General features: G+C 53.3%; 5 protein-coding genes across 5 annotated transcripts; 3 read left to right on the plus strand and 2 right to left on the minus strand.

The window, feature by feature from the left end:
• Positions 1-7,247: 7,247 nt before the first annotated feature.
• J4E92_004512 (uncharacterized protein) lies at positions 7,248-9,296 on the minus strand (the record flags this gene model as incomplete). The annotated part of the gene is made up of 6 exons (XM_051495902.1): positions 7,248-7,591; positions 7,652-7,842; positions 7,898-8,233; positions 8,279-9,037; positions 9,085-9,179; positions 9,231-9,296. 6 exons carry the CDS (start codon positions 9,294-9,296, stop codon positions 7,248-7,250), a joined length of 1,791 nt encoding a protein of 596 aa, XP_051353742.1.
• A 367-nt stretch (positions 9,297-9,663) lies between these two features.
• On the plus strand, positions 9,664-10,621 carry J4E92_004513 (uncharacterized protein; the record flags this gene model as incomplete). The annotated part of the gene is made up of 2 exons (XM_051495903.1): positions 9,664-9,915; positions 9,977-10,621. 2 exons carry the CDS (start codon positions 9,664-9,666, stop codon positions 10,619-10,621), a joined length of 897 nt encoding a protein of 298 aa, XP_051353743.1.
• A 51-nt stretch (positions 10,622-10,672) lies between these two features.
• J4E92_004514 (uncharacterized protein) lies at positions 10,673-11,397 on the minus strand (the record flags this gene model as incomplete). Its single annotated transcript, XM_051495904.1, has 2 exons — positions 10,673-11,239; positions 11,296-11,397. 2 exons carry the CDS (start codon positions 11,395-11,397, stop codon positions 10,673-10,675), a joined length of 669 nt encoding a protein of 222 aa, XP_051353744.1.
• A 407-nt stretch (positions 11,398-11,804) lies between these two features.
• J4E92_004515 (uncharacterized protein) lies at positions 11,805-15,466 on the plus strand (the record flags this gene model as incomplete). Its single annotated transcript, XM_051495905.1, has 2 exons — positions 11,805-12,296; positions 12,347-15,466. 2 exons carry the CDS (start codon positions 11,805-11,807, stop codon positions 15,464-15,466), a joined length of 3,612 nt encoding a protein of 1,203 aa, XP_051353745.1.
• Positions 15,467-16,018: 552 nt separating this feature from the next.
• On the plus strand, positions 16,019-17,674 carry J4E92_004516 (uncharacterized protein; the record flags this gene model as incomplete). The annotated part of the gene is made up of 3 exons (XM_051495906.1): positions 16,019-16,185; positions 16,239-16,699; positions 16,758-17,674. The coding sequence occupies 3 exons, from the start codon at positions 16,019-16,021 to the stop codon at positions 17,672-17,674; spliced, it is 1,545 nt and encodes a 514-aa protein (XP_051353746.1).
• Positions 17,675-17,763: the final 89 nt, after the last annotated feature.

Raw genomic sequence — 17,763 nt, forward strand, 5'->3', positions numbered from 1 at the left:
TTCGTGCTCCCCTTGTCTCATCCTTGCTAAGTACACTGAGGGATCAAGTGACTGTCATCCTTCCCGCGCAGCCGCGCCCCGCCGGATCATCCTGGCGATTCTCCAAGCTCCATCCACACGTCAGCAAAAGACGTGTCGGGCACGCGCTTGGCTGTGGGGGCGAAGCATGATGGACCGCCGAGGACCCTTTCACGTCATTGTTCCCGGTGCTTGAATTGGACCGAAATCCCGCGTGGTTAGGTACAATCCCTCTCCAAAGCGGTAAGGGGCCAATGAGCAAGGGGTGGTTCCAGCGACTCGGTTCCGACTATACGCTAAGTCTGCCGGGTTTGCAAGGCCAAGCGACAGAGACATGACCTTGCAAATCGGATTTGGGCCACGAGTCTGTCCTAGAGTCGGATGCGTATCATTGTGTTGTGTGTCAGTGCGGGTCCCGCGCCGCAGAGGCAGGGCGAAACATGAATAATGATCTCTATACTCATTTTCCTGATCAGTAATACAGCGTTAGACGCGTTTCTGAGCTGCAGTGGCTGTCTTGGCAGCATGCACGTCGAAGCTTCAATCACACACACTTTGTGCGAGCGACCAGTAAGCCACCGAACGTGTGTTTGATTGCATATTGTACGTTAAAGCCGGAAATATCCACGTCACCGGTGTATCCCAGAGTGGCATATATGCATATGTACGTCTGTAACCCGGTGCTGAAAGCCCATTTACGCGGTTGTCGGTTTCCGAAACAAGGGACCATTCGCATGGCGGATTATTGTTCCGCTGCCCAGTGATGTCAACATGGAGATGAGGAGCGAATGGCCACCAGTATCGTAGCCGCTGTTGTACCGATGGCACGGTTCCTATGAGATACAATTGCCCGGACCACAGTCGTCCACTTGACAACCATTGTCGAATAGTGCGCTGCGCGTTAGTGGCGCCTCTCGGTAGCTTCGGTTCGTTGTTACATGGTTGGTCCTTCTCCACAGCGGTGGGTGCTTTTTACAAGGCTTTTCCCGCACTAAGTCGTGGCGACAACGGCCCGCTAGACTGATCGTTACTCAAAGTTGAGAAAAGCCGTGCGAGGTCAGTCGGCAGCCTGGCTCGCGTGTTTGTGGCTAATGCATGTGAAACCGGCTCGTGATAATTGGTGTGCATCGAGAAGGCATCGAATCGAATTCGGGTAGAGCATCAGTCATGGACATACGGCTCTGTTGTGAAATCAGTCGCAAGTCATGTTTAAGATTACAGTGCTGCAAACCTACTGGAACTACCATACGATCTGATGCTGAATGCTGAATCGTAGAGGTGCTCGGGAAAATTCCCTTCCCAGTCTAAGGTACGAGTTTTCGCACGATTTCGCGCGGCATTGCCGAAGCATGCCGTGCGGGACAGCGTCGGCCATGGTGCTCTGTTCGCTCTTGGACCCTGATAGGGAAGAGGTGCTGACCGATGATTTTGCGTGACCCGTGTGGTCGGATACATCGCAGGGAAAAGCTACAGGGGCACCCTCAACCAGCAGGAACTCCATGTTCCTGCTTTCCTCATTCCTCCAAATCCTCCCGCGATCCCTCGAACGGGTCGGTCAACGCCTTCTTTCGTAATCCAGTCTCATTGGTACGAAGGAGAAGGAGTCCGACGTTGGGTGTGAGGAAATGACATACGCGCTCTTTCAAATAGTTGAGATTGGGATGAGACCGTGTACAGAAGGCCATGTTGTAGCGATTTGGCCAAGTATACGAAGAGATGGTGGTCTTTGCGACCTTGAAGCTGTATATTCGTGGCTTCATTAAGAACAGGCGCTTGCTTGCAAACATTATATACATAGGAACTGATGACTGTTGAGCGATTCGCTGGAAGCCTGGTGCTCAAACACTAATGTCACGAAATGTGACGGAGCCGGGACTGTGTACAAGTCTAAAGCGTACGAGACAAGTCGTAGCTACGATTCCTGCGGCGTAAAAGTGTGCCCTTTGGAAGCTTCGGGTGTCCTGCGGGCCAAATTCCGATTTGGGAAGCGGCACACAATGGTATGGTCGCCAGCTGGCATGCTTCCACCTGTGCGTGTCGATGCTGCACGATATCGAGGCGAAGCCTAATGTCTTTAGCCAGACCGTGACACTTGGTGCTCGGGTATTACACTTAGTTCAACCAGCACCTTCTTTGGTTGTCCTTGAACTGGATAGTTCTAGATCGATCGAGCGATGAGATACAGGATTCATCTACCCACTCGTTTCAGACGCTCTTCTTGGCTTGCACTTATCGTGCGCCATGTGCCCGTTTCTTGCAGTAGTCCGCGTGAATTCGGCTCCACACCTAGGGCATGAGCTTTTCGAGGCGGTCCCTGACTTCTCTCGTTGATGTCGTAAAAGGTTACTGAACGTAGAGAACTGCCGTCCGTTACACCCATGCTCCCAGCATTGGGGCTTCGGTCTAGAGTTCACAACACGTGGCTGCATTGCACTGCCCTGCGTACTTGGAGATGAAGATAGCGCAGGTACTGGACCACCAGCCGGCGGGCCACTCTGCGAAGACTCGTACGATGGATACGCGGCAGGTGTCGTAGAACTTGGAGGGTACATAGTCGGCAGTGGGTGGTGATAATCGCTAGTACCATAAGTAGTTGGAGGGTACGGCTGTGGACTTTCTTCAATCAGTGGAAAGCTTTGCTAGGCGCTTAATTTGACTTACGGCGAGTAAGAGTTGCTTCCCATCGACTGGCTCGGAACACTATTGTGCGGGGCCGAATAGGAGTAGGAATGGGCCGTAGAAGACATCGGAGATGCATGTCCTCGCATCGAATCAACGGGCTGGTGCTGTTGGTAGGGGCTACGTGGAAGAGATGGATTCTGAGGCTGATAAGGCGGTAGAATGTTATGTTGATCGGATCGTCTTTGCTGGCTGTCATTGGGCAGCGGACTCGAAGCATAGGATGAGCTGTATGGATTTGACGCTGATGATCTTGGTTCTGCGTAAGACTGAAGAGGTGGGTAGCCCGACGAGTAAGACGTCTGTGGAGAGCCGTAGTGGCCCATTCCGTACTGCGAAGATGGCATCATGAAGCCCAAGGTGCTGTCGATATTAGAACAGGCTCAATTCTTGAGGGCTGATAGAGTGATATACCTCATATCTTGCAGTTCCAAGAACGAATCGTCCGACTGTCCGACGTCAACCGGCAGTTGTAGCTCGAGGTTGTGGTTACCAGAAACAGACGTTAATGGCGATGGGAAGAAGGTCAGCGCTCGGCTGGGCTGGCTGTGCGGAGTGCGCAGCGACTGTGGGCTAACGCTATGCGCAAGTCCTGGGTTGGAGTCTTGGAGTGGCTCGTGGTGTGCAGAATATGCTGTTTGCGCAAGAGACGAGTCGGGAGACGTATCTCGATGAGAGGTCAATAAATGGAAGGAGCTGTCAGGTGGAATGTCTTCGAGAACGTGTGAAGTATTCCAGGCTAGCGAAAGTGGGTGCGACCCGGGCGTCTGATAATCAATGGGATTGTGGCGGGGCGTTTGCAAGTTTGCGGCACGGTGGGAGCGAGCTCCTCTTATTTGTGGAATTTCTGGTGGCTGAACAGATAGGTTCTGGTCGGCACGGTCCCTAAGTCTTCGTGAGATGGTCGTCGTCTTGGGTTGATGTGGTTTGGGAGACCGATCGGTCATGTTCAATAATGGAAAGGCAACATTTGATGCGGAAGGTACCAGTGGGGTTGACGTACGTTTGCGTTCCTGAGTACGGCCCGTCGGGAGGAATTATACCAGCCTTATGGCGACTTGACTGCGAGGCAGAATCACGTATCAAACCTTGACATTTGATGGTCTGCGCCCTACATGGGGGAAACTGGACGCACAGGAACAGAGCATCTGAGCTTCATGATCCAACAGCAACAGAGCCGGCTTTGCGGCTGCGGACTGGTTGGAGCCTCGAAGGATCCGTATCCTGGTATCGAACCCAAGCCCTCCGACCGTTGACTAGCCACAGGACGTGCACCCGCGATGGGTGCCTGGCAGGTCTGGGCCGGGGTACCCACGCACCAGCGAGAATTGCGCGACTCTGTCTAGGATGGATGAAAGCAGGTATGCCTGTTAGTCTGCCGACGATGTCTTCGCCATAACCCCCACTACTTGTCCGGAAGCCAGCCCCTGTCAATTAGCGAGTGATGCCATCGCCGCAAGTAGTGTTGGCGAAGCCACGAATACTGGCGTGGATGGATGCCTCATTCACCAAGCAGAGGGTTGGTGGCGCTCACGATCCCGCGCCTGTGACGAGGAGCCATGCCGCGTTGAGTCTGGTATAAGGAATGACCTGTCAGATCCCTCTACGTTAGCCGCGGGTGGGTCGCAATAACGCACGATAGACAGAATGTGGGTGTTGTCGGGTAACATGCAGTCGAAAGAGGAGTGGCGTAAGCCCAGCTTCATCTCGAATATTACTGGCACTGCCACGAGAGCCACGAGAGTATGCTGTTCGTCCCAAATCGCGTGTCATGCTCTGCCGGTGCACAGCTCATTGAGCGGTTCTAATTTTGGCTCGCTGCAGTGTTGCCCGAGCACGTGCTGGGCACTGCCTAAGCGGCCCGTTGTCTTTCGGAAGCGCTGCCGTTAATGTGAACGACGAGAATAAGGCGGCCTACGCTGTCGGAACTTCTGGAATCCATCTCGAAGCTCGAGAAGAAGTTGTGTGGCTTTCTGTACGCGAGTTCGAAGGAGTGTGACTGAAGCCAAGGTGGGATGCTGAGGTGTCCGCGCGTTTCGGAGGGGCACGCGGTGCCGCCGTTCACGGTAGACATCGCGGGCCCACATTACGAACAGCTCGACTCTTGATGTAGTTGTGGAGACTGGAGTTCGGCTCCTCAGAACTGCGGCCAAAGCAATGAATGCGAGCACAGCTACTGTCTGAAGGAAGTCGTAGCCGCTACTACGAGTGCCAAGGTTTCATTGATTGGTCGCAGCCATGCGTCGCTTCTCCAATTGCGACTCTACGCTTCCCTCCTGAACAGCCTCTCATTAAAAACACAAATCAGATCCCGTCCGTTCTCGACTTCGAAGCGGGTCAATTGTGCGTGGATCCACTGCGTCGGGGTCGACTTAAGCCGACTTCGTCCATCCGCGACCGCGCAAAAGATGCCTGCCGGCGCCGGCAGCGACCTTGGAACTGTTCGGCTTCATCCTAGCTCTGGCATCCATGCAGGCCCATCACCTCAGTTGAGCGCTCGTACCACTGAACATTGGCCTCAATACACGAGATAGCCGCTTATGGAACGAAGACATTGCTGAGCCGCACCCTACTCGCCGACATCTTCGTTGTTGTTCGGCGTTAACACAACGGCGACCACATGACGGCGACCTGAGTCCTAACGCCCCGCCACCTGAGGCTCAGCCCTGGATGCAACTATATCAACGTATAACTTCTAGCCGCTGGCACGCCTAATGATCAGATGGTACGATGCACCTGCCATGGCACGGAGCGAATCTTGGATGTTCATGCGAAACCAGGATGATCTAGGATCGCCCTGGCCGGGCGCAGGGGCTGTAGTCTCCGCACTACCGTTATCGCACTACAATCACAGTTGTCACATTCCTCATACGATGCCTCCTACACCTAATGGGTCACACTATGTTCAACTTTGGAGATCATAGCTTCCCTACCATGGAGCCTATAGCGACCCATGGGGCGTCTTTAAGCGATATGGATTCCTCGCAGGTTCGCAGCGCCAGTGACAAGTAACTTATTCACCCATACTTCTACAAGCGGGGGGGACCCGCCTGCACTCTTGAGTTGCTGGGATAGAACAGTCTACGCATTTGCAACAACTAGTAGTAGCAACACCTGGCGGATGTGTTGATGAACCGTTAACACAACAGTTGTATAGGTACCCACACAGACGTGTGACATGTCACTTTCATCATACTTCAACATGATCTTAGCAACGAACAGCTATCCTTCAGAAATTTCATTCAATTCCCAAAATTAGTCTATATCAGATCTCGCTTTCGCAAATGAGTACGTCAAATCACAGCCCTCTTAGGCCCACCGCACTGCGCTTCACTTCGGGCTGTCGGAAGCGTCCATCCGCCCCAGACCCCCAGAGCCTCAGGATAGGTACACGGTTTGCCCTACCGTCGAGCAAAAGCTCAGGCAGGTTTTGCGAACCAATGAATGCACGTGGACTACAACGACCAGTGTTTGCGACATGAGCGCCGGGCCCACAGGTACCCATACGGGAGGAAGTCAAGGGTGACGATACTTCGGTTACACCAGGGCCCTAAGGATGAAAAAGTGTGTGCCGCAGAACACGCCTAAGCAGGCGTGAGTGTTATGGGTAATCTTTGTGGCGATCACTATTGCAACGTCACAGATGGGGTGGGAGGGGCTACACCCAAACTGGTTTCCATCAAGAATACACGGATTTACTGCTGACTCGTTGCAACTGCGCTCTCCATCAACGGCAGAGATGACCGCGATATCGTACATCCAATCCTTTGTCATCAGCCCATCATGACGTGTTTCTGCCTTGGTGACACACCATCGAACATTCTTGTCGGACACTTTGTATTCATCTTGAATGAACAAGATCAGATTCCCTCGACTAGTGGCATCATGACGATACTTCGACGACTGATCGCTCACGCGAAAAACGTACACTGAAATTGGAACCCACGACACTCAATGCCTCAGCCGATATCTCTCATCGGATTTCACTGTGGAGCAGCGCAGTATGACGCTCGCAACAAGATAGAATCTGCATACCCACACTGCAATTGTCGATCGATGCTTGGATAATGTCATGCAAACCGTCAATCAGTCTAGATCTGAAGTGCACGGAATCGTCCGCGCAGATCGAACACATCAATGCGAGAGTCAACCCCGGTAGCAGATGCGTTGATCTTACCACCAGCTATGTCATGTCAACGCGTAGCCCACACTGGTGATGACACATAATATCCACTGGCTGATCAAGAAGTGAATGATGCTCTCAATGTACACCACCATCCCTCGTGAGCAGCGAATGCTGCTGCTTCGTCGCTCGCGGATCTGTAAAGGAGGTGGAAGTCGGAAGGAACGACCTTGCGTTTCATGTTCGTCGCTGCCAGAAGAAGCGAAATAAGGAGAGAACTACACGTTACTGCCCAGACTGGAAGGAACCGCCGAGGTAAGCAGATTAAGACCACGAATGCAGCCAATGCCTCGAAATGCAGAGTATGCCATGTCGTATCAATTTGCATTGTTACTCGCACAATGATAACGGCTTCCAAACGCAAATACTACTCTGCAGCAGGAATCGCATCCAACGCCCTCTTAAACGTCTCGACCAACTTGCTTGTCTCCTCCAACCCAACACTAAAACGAATCAAATCCGCTTCCACGCCCCATTTCGCACACCAATCCAACTCGCCATAATGCGCCAAAATGACATACGGCGAGCTGAGTGTAAAGTTTGTACCCAGACTAGGTCCTTTCACTGTATCGAGGTTGTCAAAGAAGGCGATGGCGTCGGCTTTTGTGTAGAAGGTGGCGGAGAGGAGGCCGCCGTAGCCACCGGACGGGTTGCGGCATTTCTCATAGAAGGGGCGCGTTGGTGAGGTTTTGGGGTAGTTTACTTGTTTGACTGGAGGTTGTGTTAGATGGGTGCTGGTTGAAAGAGATCAGGTGTGGAAAAGATACGTACCGCGAGGATGTGCGCTGAGTACGTCGCAGATGGCTTCGGCGTTGGTACCGATACGATCGATTCTTGAGACGAAGTCACGGCTGTTGCGCTCGAGGAAAATGCTGTCTTCGGCCCAGTGGTTGTCTTCGTAGTCTTCTTCCCATGTGCGCTTGAGGAGGGCGTAATTCTTTGCTTTGGGGTTGAGCACCAGTCTGTACATTCCATGTTAGTGCGTGTCTTTCGTCAGTGGCCAGGATTGATGCTCACCCTCCACCCATGACATTGCTGTCTCCGCTGAACACCTTGGTCAGACTGCTGACGACAACGTCCGCATACTGCAAAACATTGACATTGATGAAGTTGCCAATCGTCTCATCTACGACTACGCAGAAGTCGTACTTGTCGGCTAGTTTGCGTATGCGCTCTAGGTCCGGGGATCTGAGTAACGGGTTTCCAGGGAACTCGGTGAAGAGGGCGACGAATCTCTCGCCACCTTCTAATCGTTGCTCGAGGTCGTCCAGCTCTTCTGATGAGCCGAAGCCGTAGAACTGTGAGCCGGGACCAAACTTCTCGGTGATTTTCAAGGTGTCGATGTATGGGAAGCTGAAGCTATTAGAGTGGTACAGACGCGGAGACTGAAAAGCTTACCCATAGACGATGGCCCTCTTTGAGCCCTTTGCTCTGAGTAGATTCCTGTGAGCGTTGAAGATGGAGCTCATTCCCGTGGGGTACAGATAGACGTCATCTTCGGAGAAGCCTGCTACTGGCCTCTTCCTTGCCGCGTCATGATCCAGGGTCATTGCTTCCGTCAAGCTGACGTCCGCTGTTAATGAACCTGCAATGCGCCTTCGAATGGCCAACTTTGCATTCTTGGTTTTTGAGAGATCCAAGTTGCGTCCGAATCTTTCTTCGACGAACTGCGAAGGATCTTGCACTTCTCCGTTGCCGTTGGTGGATGTGTCCGAAGCGCCCAGGTCAATCGACGTCTGCTTCTGATACCGTCTGGGTCCTTTGCACACTCTTGCTGGCTGGTTGACAGTGGAAGCCTCTACCAAAATGCCCTCCTTGAAGAGCTGAGAGCAATACTCTGCTCTACGACTTGAGACACCATCTCCGGAGTGCTGCCAAAATGTCTTTGCGATGCTGAAGCGATCTTTTGGGAAGAGGACGGCTGATACTCTCGGTGAGATAATTTGCAATTCGTCAGAGCGAGCTCTTTCAGCTGCCGGTACGAAATCCAGAATCCGAACTTGTGACGCATCCAGGTCTGGTGCTTGTCGCAAGAAGAAGTCTTGACACCTTGATGCCGTGGTGTTTGTGGGGAATAGCATTGCACTTTCTCCCTCTTTCCCATGCTTCTCGACGATTGCAGCCGCAAAGGCTTGTATGATCTTATGTATGAAGAATCTTGTCGTGGTTAGTATACGTTCGCCATCTGTCTCGCCACACAGTACCTAGGGTAGCCAGTCTTCATTTTGCTGATGACCCATTCTTCACCCTCTTCATATCCAACGTTTGCCCGCCATGTCGGCAGTGACACACTAACGGCCTGCCTCTTATCAGCCTATGGTGTGGTAGTCAAGAGTGAAGTTGGACGCACGTGCTCAGTTGCCGGCGGCAGACTCTCTCCGACTTCTACATCGTTTTCCAGGGCCATGGGCGACATGTTGCAAGCACGACCGAGAAAAAATGTGGTAAGGCAGGACTAGAGAATAGCGAAGACACCAGTAACGGGGCAGGTAAATGAGATGTAATGGCGCAATGACTCCCCAATTGCACCATGGCTTATTCCAAAAGCCGATTAGCTCCGACTTCGGCACTTGGGTAGGAAATTTAAGGTTATCGATAATGCAGCGTCACTTCCTCCGCATCGCGGTGTCAGTCCGGAACGTCAGCGCATCCACATATGCACCCTCGACTGGGGCATCTGAGCCCGTTCACGTTCGCACTGGCCCCACTTTGGCGTTGCTTTCTTCTGTAAGGGTTCAGCCTAGCTCTCGATAGCCAGACACCTGAGCACCGCGAGCACGACCATGGACAACCTCACCCCTTCCGACCTCTTCTCGCCCTCCAAAGCGCGTCAGCAGCGCGCACAAGCCCAGGACTGGGCGCACATCGACTCATGGCTGTCGTACAAGTATGCCGGGCGCACGGTGCCGACGTTCGAGCGCAACGAGGAGACGCTCAAGGTCCTCCGCGAGCTGTCCATGGCAAATGAGCGCGCCGACGAGGAGAGGACCGTCATGGAGCGCCTGGAGAGGGAGGCATTGAAGGAGCTGGACGAGGTATGAGAACTGCAGGTCCGCATCAGCTGCCGCGCACCGAGCACCCTGCTCACAACGGTAGGTCCCAAGGAACGAAGTCGACGAACGCATCCTGTCCAGGCTGCAAGCGAGCCTTACCCCCGAAGGCGAGCAAGCGCTCGATGCACTCGCATCCACAGCTGTGGCTCTCAACCTACCGACCGCCAACCCCGAGAGCATCGCGCACGCTCTCATACAGCACACGACCGCCTCGCAGAACCTCACGAACCAGCTGCAGCACATCCACACGCTACAGAGCTACCTGGACAAGCAGCAAGCTCTCCTTCGAACCCAGCTCCACGAGCTCCAAACGAACCCCGCCTTCGCAACGCCGTCCAACCTCCAGCGCCAGACGACCGAGCAAACGCGTCAGGTTAAGCACCTACGCACCAAGATCCGCGAACACGAAGACAAGCTCTCGTCCCTCCAGTCGTCGCAATCGCGCAACATGACGCCGGGGTCCAAGAACGTTGGATCTGCCGAGGCTATAACCGACATGCTGGAGCAGCAGAAGGCTCTTGATGAGCTTCGAGAACGCGTAGAAGGCTTGGAGAAGCAGGTCGCAGAATTCGGTGGCTTGCCTGCGGACAAAGAGGCGGCCAGGAAAGAGGTGGGCAAACTGGATGTTAGGCTTGACGAACTACGGAGGAGACGGGATGAGTTGTTCGAGGGGCTGGTAGGACGGTAGTGATACAAGACGGCTATAGAGACTACGCTACCCTTCGAATCTCATCTCCGCCTACACGGGCGCGTCCGTCAGCGGCACATACTGCACACCATACAACTTTTGCCGCTCGAGACTTCCGTCCTTGTTCTTGTCGATGACATAGATATGCTGCGTCCCGCCTTCCGCGACCGGAACGAAGAGCCGGCCCGGAGCTTTCAGCTGATCGGTCAACGCCTTGTGGTGCACAGCTGCTGCAGCCCCAACATGAATAGCATCGTACGGCGCGCCCTCGGCCCATCCTTCTCGCCCGTCACCAGTCACAAACTTGATTTGTCCCGACTCCAACATCTTCCGCCCATCTTCTGACTTGCCCATATTCGCGTTCGCCATGTCGTTCAACGGCTGGATGTGGTCGATGCCAATAACCGTGCCGTTGGGCGCAACGAGGTTGGCGAGGACAGCTGTGAGGTAGCCCGAGCCAGAACCGACATCCAGGACTTTGGCCCCGGGTTCGAGATAGTCGAGGAGTGACTCGCACGCTGAAGCATGCATGTGTGGTGCGGAGATGGTGGCCTTGTGCCCTAGGGGTTGAGGAGAGTCATCGTACGGTTTGGCTGGGGCAAAGTGCGCGCGATCAACCTAGCGACTGTTATCATACTTGAACATGTTGGCTCATCAAACATTCGCAGCCCTACCCGTAACATGGCATCTTTAACACGGTCAGACCGGATCAGCTTGTTCTTTACAAGGTTGGTAATTAGAGCTTCGTTAGTCGCCCCAGAGCTTCGCCAAGCCATGCTGAAAGCTTGACTCTGTGCAGTTACAGATTGGGGCTTGAAGAAGAGGGAAGGTCCGCGTACGCGGTTGAACTTAGTCGAAAGAGGCACCGTGGAAAGCAGTACTAGGGGAGCAAGACGAATGGGGATGATTTAGTTAGACAGAGGTATGCTCATATAATCAAAGACCAGAACAAGCTTGAGCCTAACGCGATTATGTGTGTCAAGAGCTCATGATGCATGCACAGCAAGTACACCGGTGTACATGTGGCAAGCGCGCCCAGGTTACGAGCTCGTGGAGCTGTCAAAGAGGGGTGGGTGTGATGTAAACGCGCCATAACTAATCCCTGCTTATCGATAAGCCTCCGCTCCCAAAAGTTCCAGAGAAATTTCGCGTCGCATGCGCTCACACCTCACGAACCACCACCATGGCACCTCCCGCGACAAAACGCAGAAAGCTCGAGCACAGCGACTCGGAGGACGGCAGCGAAGGAAGTTTCGCCGATTTCGACGGCGACAACGGTGGAGTCGCGCTGGATGGCAGCGATGCCGAGGATGCGCTCGACCACAGCGATGCGGAGATGGACAGCGCAGAAGAGGTCCAAGACGACGATGATGAGGATATGAGCGGGGAGGAAGCAAACGACTTTGAAGAAGAAGAGGACGTCCACGAGAGCAGAAAGCAGACGACTGCCGGCAAAGCGACGAGCGCGTCCAAGCCGCCCAAGAGATCTGCGCCCAGCCTGCAAGACGGCGTATACACTGCGGAATCCTTCAAGTCGAACATGTTCAAGCTTCAGCTCGACGAGCTGCTCGACCAGGTCAAGCTGAAGTACGGTAAGAAGGAAGCTCCCGCAGAGAACGCGATGCGCACCCTCAAGACCATCATCGAGCAGATACCCAGCCGCGAGCCATTGCCAGTATGTGAAGAATGCTTCGAATGGGGTCAATACAAGCTAATCAACCGTAGATTGCTGAAGCCGAGAAAGCGCTTAAATCAGCCGGTGTCGCGGTGCCGTTCCCCAGTCCTCGCCCTCCCAAAGACGCCCTGTACAAGCTGCAGTACGAACGACCTGCGAGCATCAACGCGACCGGCAGTTACCCGCTCAAAACCGCGACTCGACACGACGAAGGGATGTCAATTGATCTGGTTGTGACAATGCCCAGGAGCCTGTTCACAGACAAGGATTACCTGAATCACCGATACTTTTACAAGCGCTCGTACTATCTGGCGTGCCTGGCTGCTGGCATCAAGGCTTCGAAGGAACACAAATTTCAATCATCCTTCGACTTACTGAACGGCAATCAGCTTCAGCCTATCCTAGTTGTACGACCGAGCGGAAACGGCGACGCGGACGACTTCTCGAGCTCCAAGTGCCAGATCAACATCCTGGTCGCGGTACCGGAGAACACCTTTCCGTCAAACAAACTGCTGCCCACCTCGAACTGCGTGCGACCAAAAGGCAGCGACGACGAAGCTTCCACCAAGACACTCACTCCAACGCCATTCTACAACAACACACTACAATCGGATGCCAATGTCACAGCCTACCTCAAGCTTCTTCACGGCACCGCTTCAAGAGCTGATGCGTTCAAGGATGCTTGTATACTTGGACGTGTTTGGCTGAAGCAGCGTGGCTTCGGTAGTCAGATTCGCAAAGGAGGTTTCGGAAACTTCGAATGGGCTGCGATCATGGCTATACTACTGCAGCCAAACGCTGGCACCGGCGCACAATCTGTCTCTTCAGGATTCAGCAGTTATCAACTGTTCAAGTCGACGTTGCAATTTTTGTCCCGAGGTGATCTCACGAAGAAACCGTTCATCTTCCAAGCCACAAACATCAACATACCCAAGGCCGAGACTGCGCCTGTCGTGTTCGATGGCCCTCGTGGACAAAATATCCTGTTCAAGATGACACCATGGTCCTACACGCGTCTACGATCCGAAGCGAAAGCTACCGTAGATATGCTCAGTGACTCTGTGTTCGATCACTTCGACGCGGCATTCATTCTGAAGACGGAGTTGTTGAAGTACCGTTACGATGCCACACTTGAGATACCTCTTGCGTCGCTTGGACTCGAAAACGCCGGTGAGGAATATGACCAACGCGTCAGCGAGACTTGCAAGAAAGTACATAATAGTCTGACTCGCGCGCTTACCGACCGCATCTCGGCTTTGTCATTTACCATGCCCGAAGAAGAGTCGTGGTCGATATCCTCGCGACGTCCCCAGGAGAAGCAAAGCAGAAGCATACTTGTCAACTTCGCTACTGATCCCGCCAACGCCACTCGCACTGTCGACCACGGTCCTTCTGCTGAGAACAAACAGGAAGCTGCAGCATTCCGAAAATTCTGGGGCGAGAAGGCGGAGCTCAGGCGCTTCAAAGATGGCAGCATTCTTGAGAGTGTTGTCTGGGCTGTCAAAGACGCATCTGTTTCCGTGATCGAACAGATCGTACTCTACATCCTTGGCAAACACGTGGGTGAGAAAGTGGCGCAATCAGCCAAATTCTCGAGCGATTCGTTCGGACATCTCATACCAGCTGGTCGCATGCAAGGACAATCTGGGACCGCGCCATTCTTGCCCATCATGAACGCTTTCAGTGCTATGGAGAAGGACATTCGAGATTTGGAAGAGCTCCCACTTCGCCTTCGCCATTTGAGGGCCGCCGACCCACAACTCCGATATGCGTCTATTGACGTTCCTGCTGCAGGCCATACTCCCGCCTCTGTCGTATTGCAATTCGAGGGTTCTGGTCGCTGGCCGGACGATTTGTGCGCCATACAACGGACCAAGATCGCTTTCCTGCTCAGGCTAGCCGAGCTTCTATCTAAGCTTGAAAATGGCTATGTTGTTCGCGTGGGCATGGAAAATCCGTCACAACCAGCGCAGAACCAAGCATTCCTCGATGTTACCGTCGCTGCAGGCTTCACATTCCGTATCCGCATCTACCACGACCGTGAACCTACGCTATTCGACCGCCAGATCAAGGACAAGTCATTGGATGGACCATCAAGGGAATCCGCTGCTGCATCCCTGGCACTCTACAAGCGCGAGTTTGTTCAGTCCCCTATGCATTCGCAGGTACTACAGACATTATGTACCCGTTTCTTGGCCCTCTCGCCAGCCATACGGTTGACGAAGAAGTGGTTCGCATCGCATCTTCTGGCTCCGCACTTCTCGCCTGAGCTTATTGAGCTTCTCGTCATCCGCACATTCCTGCAGCCGCACCCATGGCCTGTACCCACGACCGCAACTACTGGCTTCCTACGAGCTTTGTCTTGGATAAGCCGATGGGACTGGAGACATGTCCCATTGATAGTCGACTTCTCGACAACGTTCTCCGCAAACCCCGCAGATTTGGAGGACACCACATCTAAGGGCATGAAGTCTGAAGATCTCGACCGGTTACGGACGCGCTTCGAAGCATGGCGTCGCATAGATCCAGCCATGAACCGCGTTGTGCTCTTTGCTGCAACAAACCTTGACGAAGAGGGCACAACCTGGACTGATAAAGCGAAGCCTGAAAAGGTTGTTGCTGCACGTTTAACGGCGTTGGCAAAGGCGGCTACACAGGCTGTTCGAGCGGACGAAGACCGTCTGCTGAAGCATATCAACAACAGCAAAGATGTTGCTAAGTCACAGAACACATTCTCGCCCGAAGCACTCTTCACGCCCGGTATCTCCGACTTCGACATCACCATAATAATCTCCCCGAAACACACGCTCAAGCAAACCAAATCCAGCAAATCCACTCCCAAATTCAAGAACCTCGACCTCCAGAAGTCCACGACCAGCTCATCACCGGCCGCACCACCGCTCCCGCAGCTCTTCGCACAAGACCTACTAGAAATCTACGGCGATGCCGTGCTCTGGTTCTGGGACCCGGAGACACTGGACAAGATCGTCGGGCTGTGGAACCCGGTTGTCACTGCGCAGAGGAGCTGGAAGGTCAAGCCTGGATGGAACAGTGTTCTCGTGGCTGGCAAGAAGGATGACGTTGAGATTAAAGCGAATAGAGAGGGTATTGTGCATGAGATTAAGCGGTTGGGTGGGGAGCTTGTTAAGAGCGTTGAGGTTAAGGCATAGTTTATCGAGTGGTGGACGATAGTGACAAGACATATAGGATATCTTTCGAAGGAGTAGTTCAGTGGAAGCAATACCCAAACCAAAGTATTCTTTTCGATGCAGGCATCACGGCGCATTGTTTACGCTAACATATCTTGCATCCTTAGTCCGCTATCAATACCACCATCTCTGCATATTACCAGGTATAATCAAGTTTCTTCCGAGTAGAACGCGGCAGCAATCTCAACAGTACCAACAACACACGTGACGAAGGTCATAGCGTAGTGTTTTAGTATACAGATTCCGTGGAGTTCGGCCGACGTCACGTGAGCGCTTCGCTCAATTTGGCGTGAAGGATTACGCCCGCCTTAAGAACCCGCTTCCTTTGGTCCTGGCGGGTTAGTGCGTTGGTACGCCGTGTCTGTTGTATTGGATTACGCTAGGTGGATGAGGGATAATAGAAATGTAAAGAGACGGTGCGTGGATGAGGAAGGTGCATATAAATAGGATGGTGTCCTGGAGGGCAGAGTAGACAAGACCGTCGTGGTTTCTGCAATGTCTCCAAATGCCGGTATGAGAGAAACTATCCTGGAATCAACTTTTGGGTCTTTCGTGGGCGTAGAAGAAGATGGATTGAGGAGGTATCTCGGAATCAAGTACGCCGAGGTGAAGAACTGGCTCGCAGCGCCCGAACTCATCACTTCGTATGGCAACAAAATCGTCGATGCTACACGATACGGGTAATTTACCCTCTTGCTTTCCATCCTGCAGGGCTGCATACTAACTACACCAGACCACGCGCCCCAGCACCAGACCTCTGCACATTCGAGCAGTCCACCTTGATCCAATGCACCGTCGGCACCGCACCCGAAGTTCCCATGTCCCACTCGGAGTGTCTCAATCTGAACATCACCGTCCCGTCTCTTCCCACGGAAACCGGCAGTGCCCTGCCAGTCATGGTATTCATTCACGGCGGCGGCCTCATTATGGGCGCAAACTCTTGGCCGCAATGGGATCCTGCACGTCTTGTTAAGATGAGCGCCGATATTGGCATGCCAATAGTTGTCGTCAGTGTGAATTACCGACTGGGGGCACCGGGGAACCTGACGAGTGAGGAGTTGAGAAGCGATGGGTATCTGGGGAACAACAGTCTAAGAGATCAGAGGTGTGCGTTGAAGTGGGTGAAGAAGTTCATCGGTGGCTTTGGAGGTGATGGAGAAAATGTTACCGTATTCGGGGTTAGTGCCGGTGCTGGTATGTTATTACAAGTCGTTATCTCAACGTGGATTGCGAGTGTGCTAATGTGAGACAGCCTCCGTATTGCATCATCTGAGTTGCAAAGAACCATTGTTCAGACGTGGGATCAGCATGTCTGGGACACCACTCATGCTCAAACCACTCTCACCCGCTGTGGCCGAAAAGTCTTACAAGGTTGTTCTGCAAGCCCTGGGACTCGAAGACGCTTCCACGCATGATCGTATTCAGAAGTTACTTGCCATGAGTCCCGAAGACCTGGTCCAGAAGATACCAATCAAGATTCCACTCGCTCCATACCTGGATGGTGACATGATCCCCGAAGCGCCCTCATTCGCTAACTTATCAAGTGGTACATTCCAGAGCTTGAACAACACTCGGTGCGAGGAGTTGTTGATCGGCTCGTGCGCAGACGATGGAAACGTCTTCTATTTCATGGGTCTGAGTTCGCGCCTTCCTGGCATCGCATCCGCAATCCATACATCCTTCTCCCGCAACCTCTCATCCCCGGTCGCTCAAGCCGTGTTATCTGAATACAAGATCACACCTTCGACTCCAGATGCGGAGGCCATGGTTTCCATCATTGAACTGGGAACGGATATCGCATATAGGCTTCCGGCACAGTACTATGCTCGCGCTTTCAAGAGGAGGGTTTTCTCGTATCTCTTTACTGAGCCGAATCCCTGGGACGGCATGTTCAAGGGGAAGAGCGTGCATCTGATGGACGCAGTGTTCTTATTTCAGAACTTCAATGAACATATACCTGATCAGGCAAAGATGACGGCCAAGAGAGTCGCGGAGGATTTTGTGACTTTTGCGTACGGGAGGCCTGGTGGTACTTGGGCGGAGGGTCAGACTAAGATATATGGGCCCGACTCTAGCGATGTTGACAGGTTGGAGACATTGAGACAAGAAGGAGCTGTCGATCTAGATGAGGTCAGTGTGGCGTGGGATTTGTTCGTCGCTGGGAAGTAGCGAATGAGAGCTTCTAAGGTCTGGTCGGCCACACTCGTGTCGAGCACCCGAGTTCTCTACTTGTTCTGTCACGACAGTAGCAAAGGTTG

The sequence above is a fragment of the Alternaria infectoria genome, assembly GCF_024043175.1.
Source record: "Alternaria infectoria strain BMP 0036 chromosome Unknown scaffold_6, whole genome shotgun sequence".
NCBI classification, from domain to species: domain Eukaryota; kingdom Fungi; phylum Ascomycota; class Dothideomycetes; order Pleosporales; family Pleosporaceae; genus Alternaria; species Alternaria infectoria.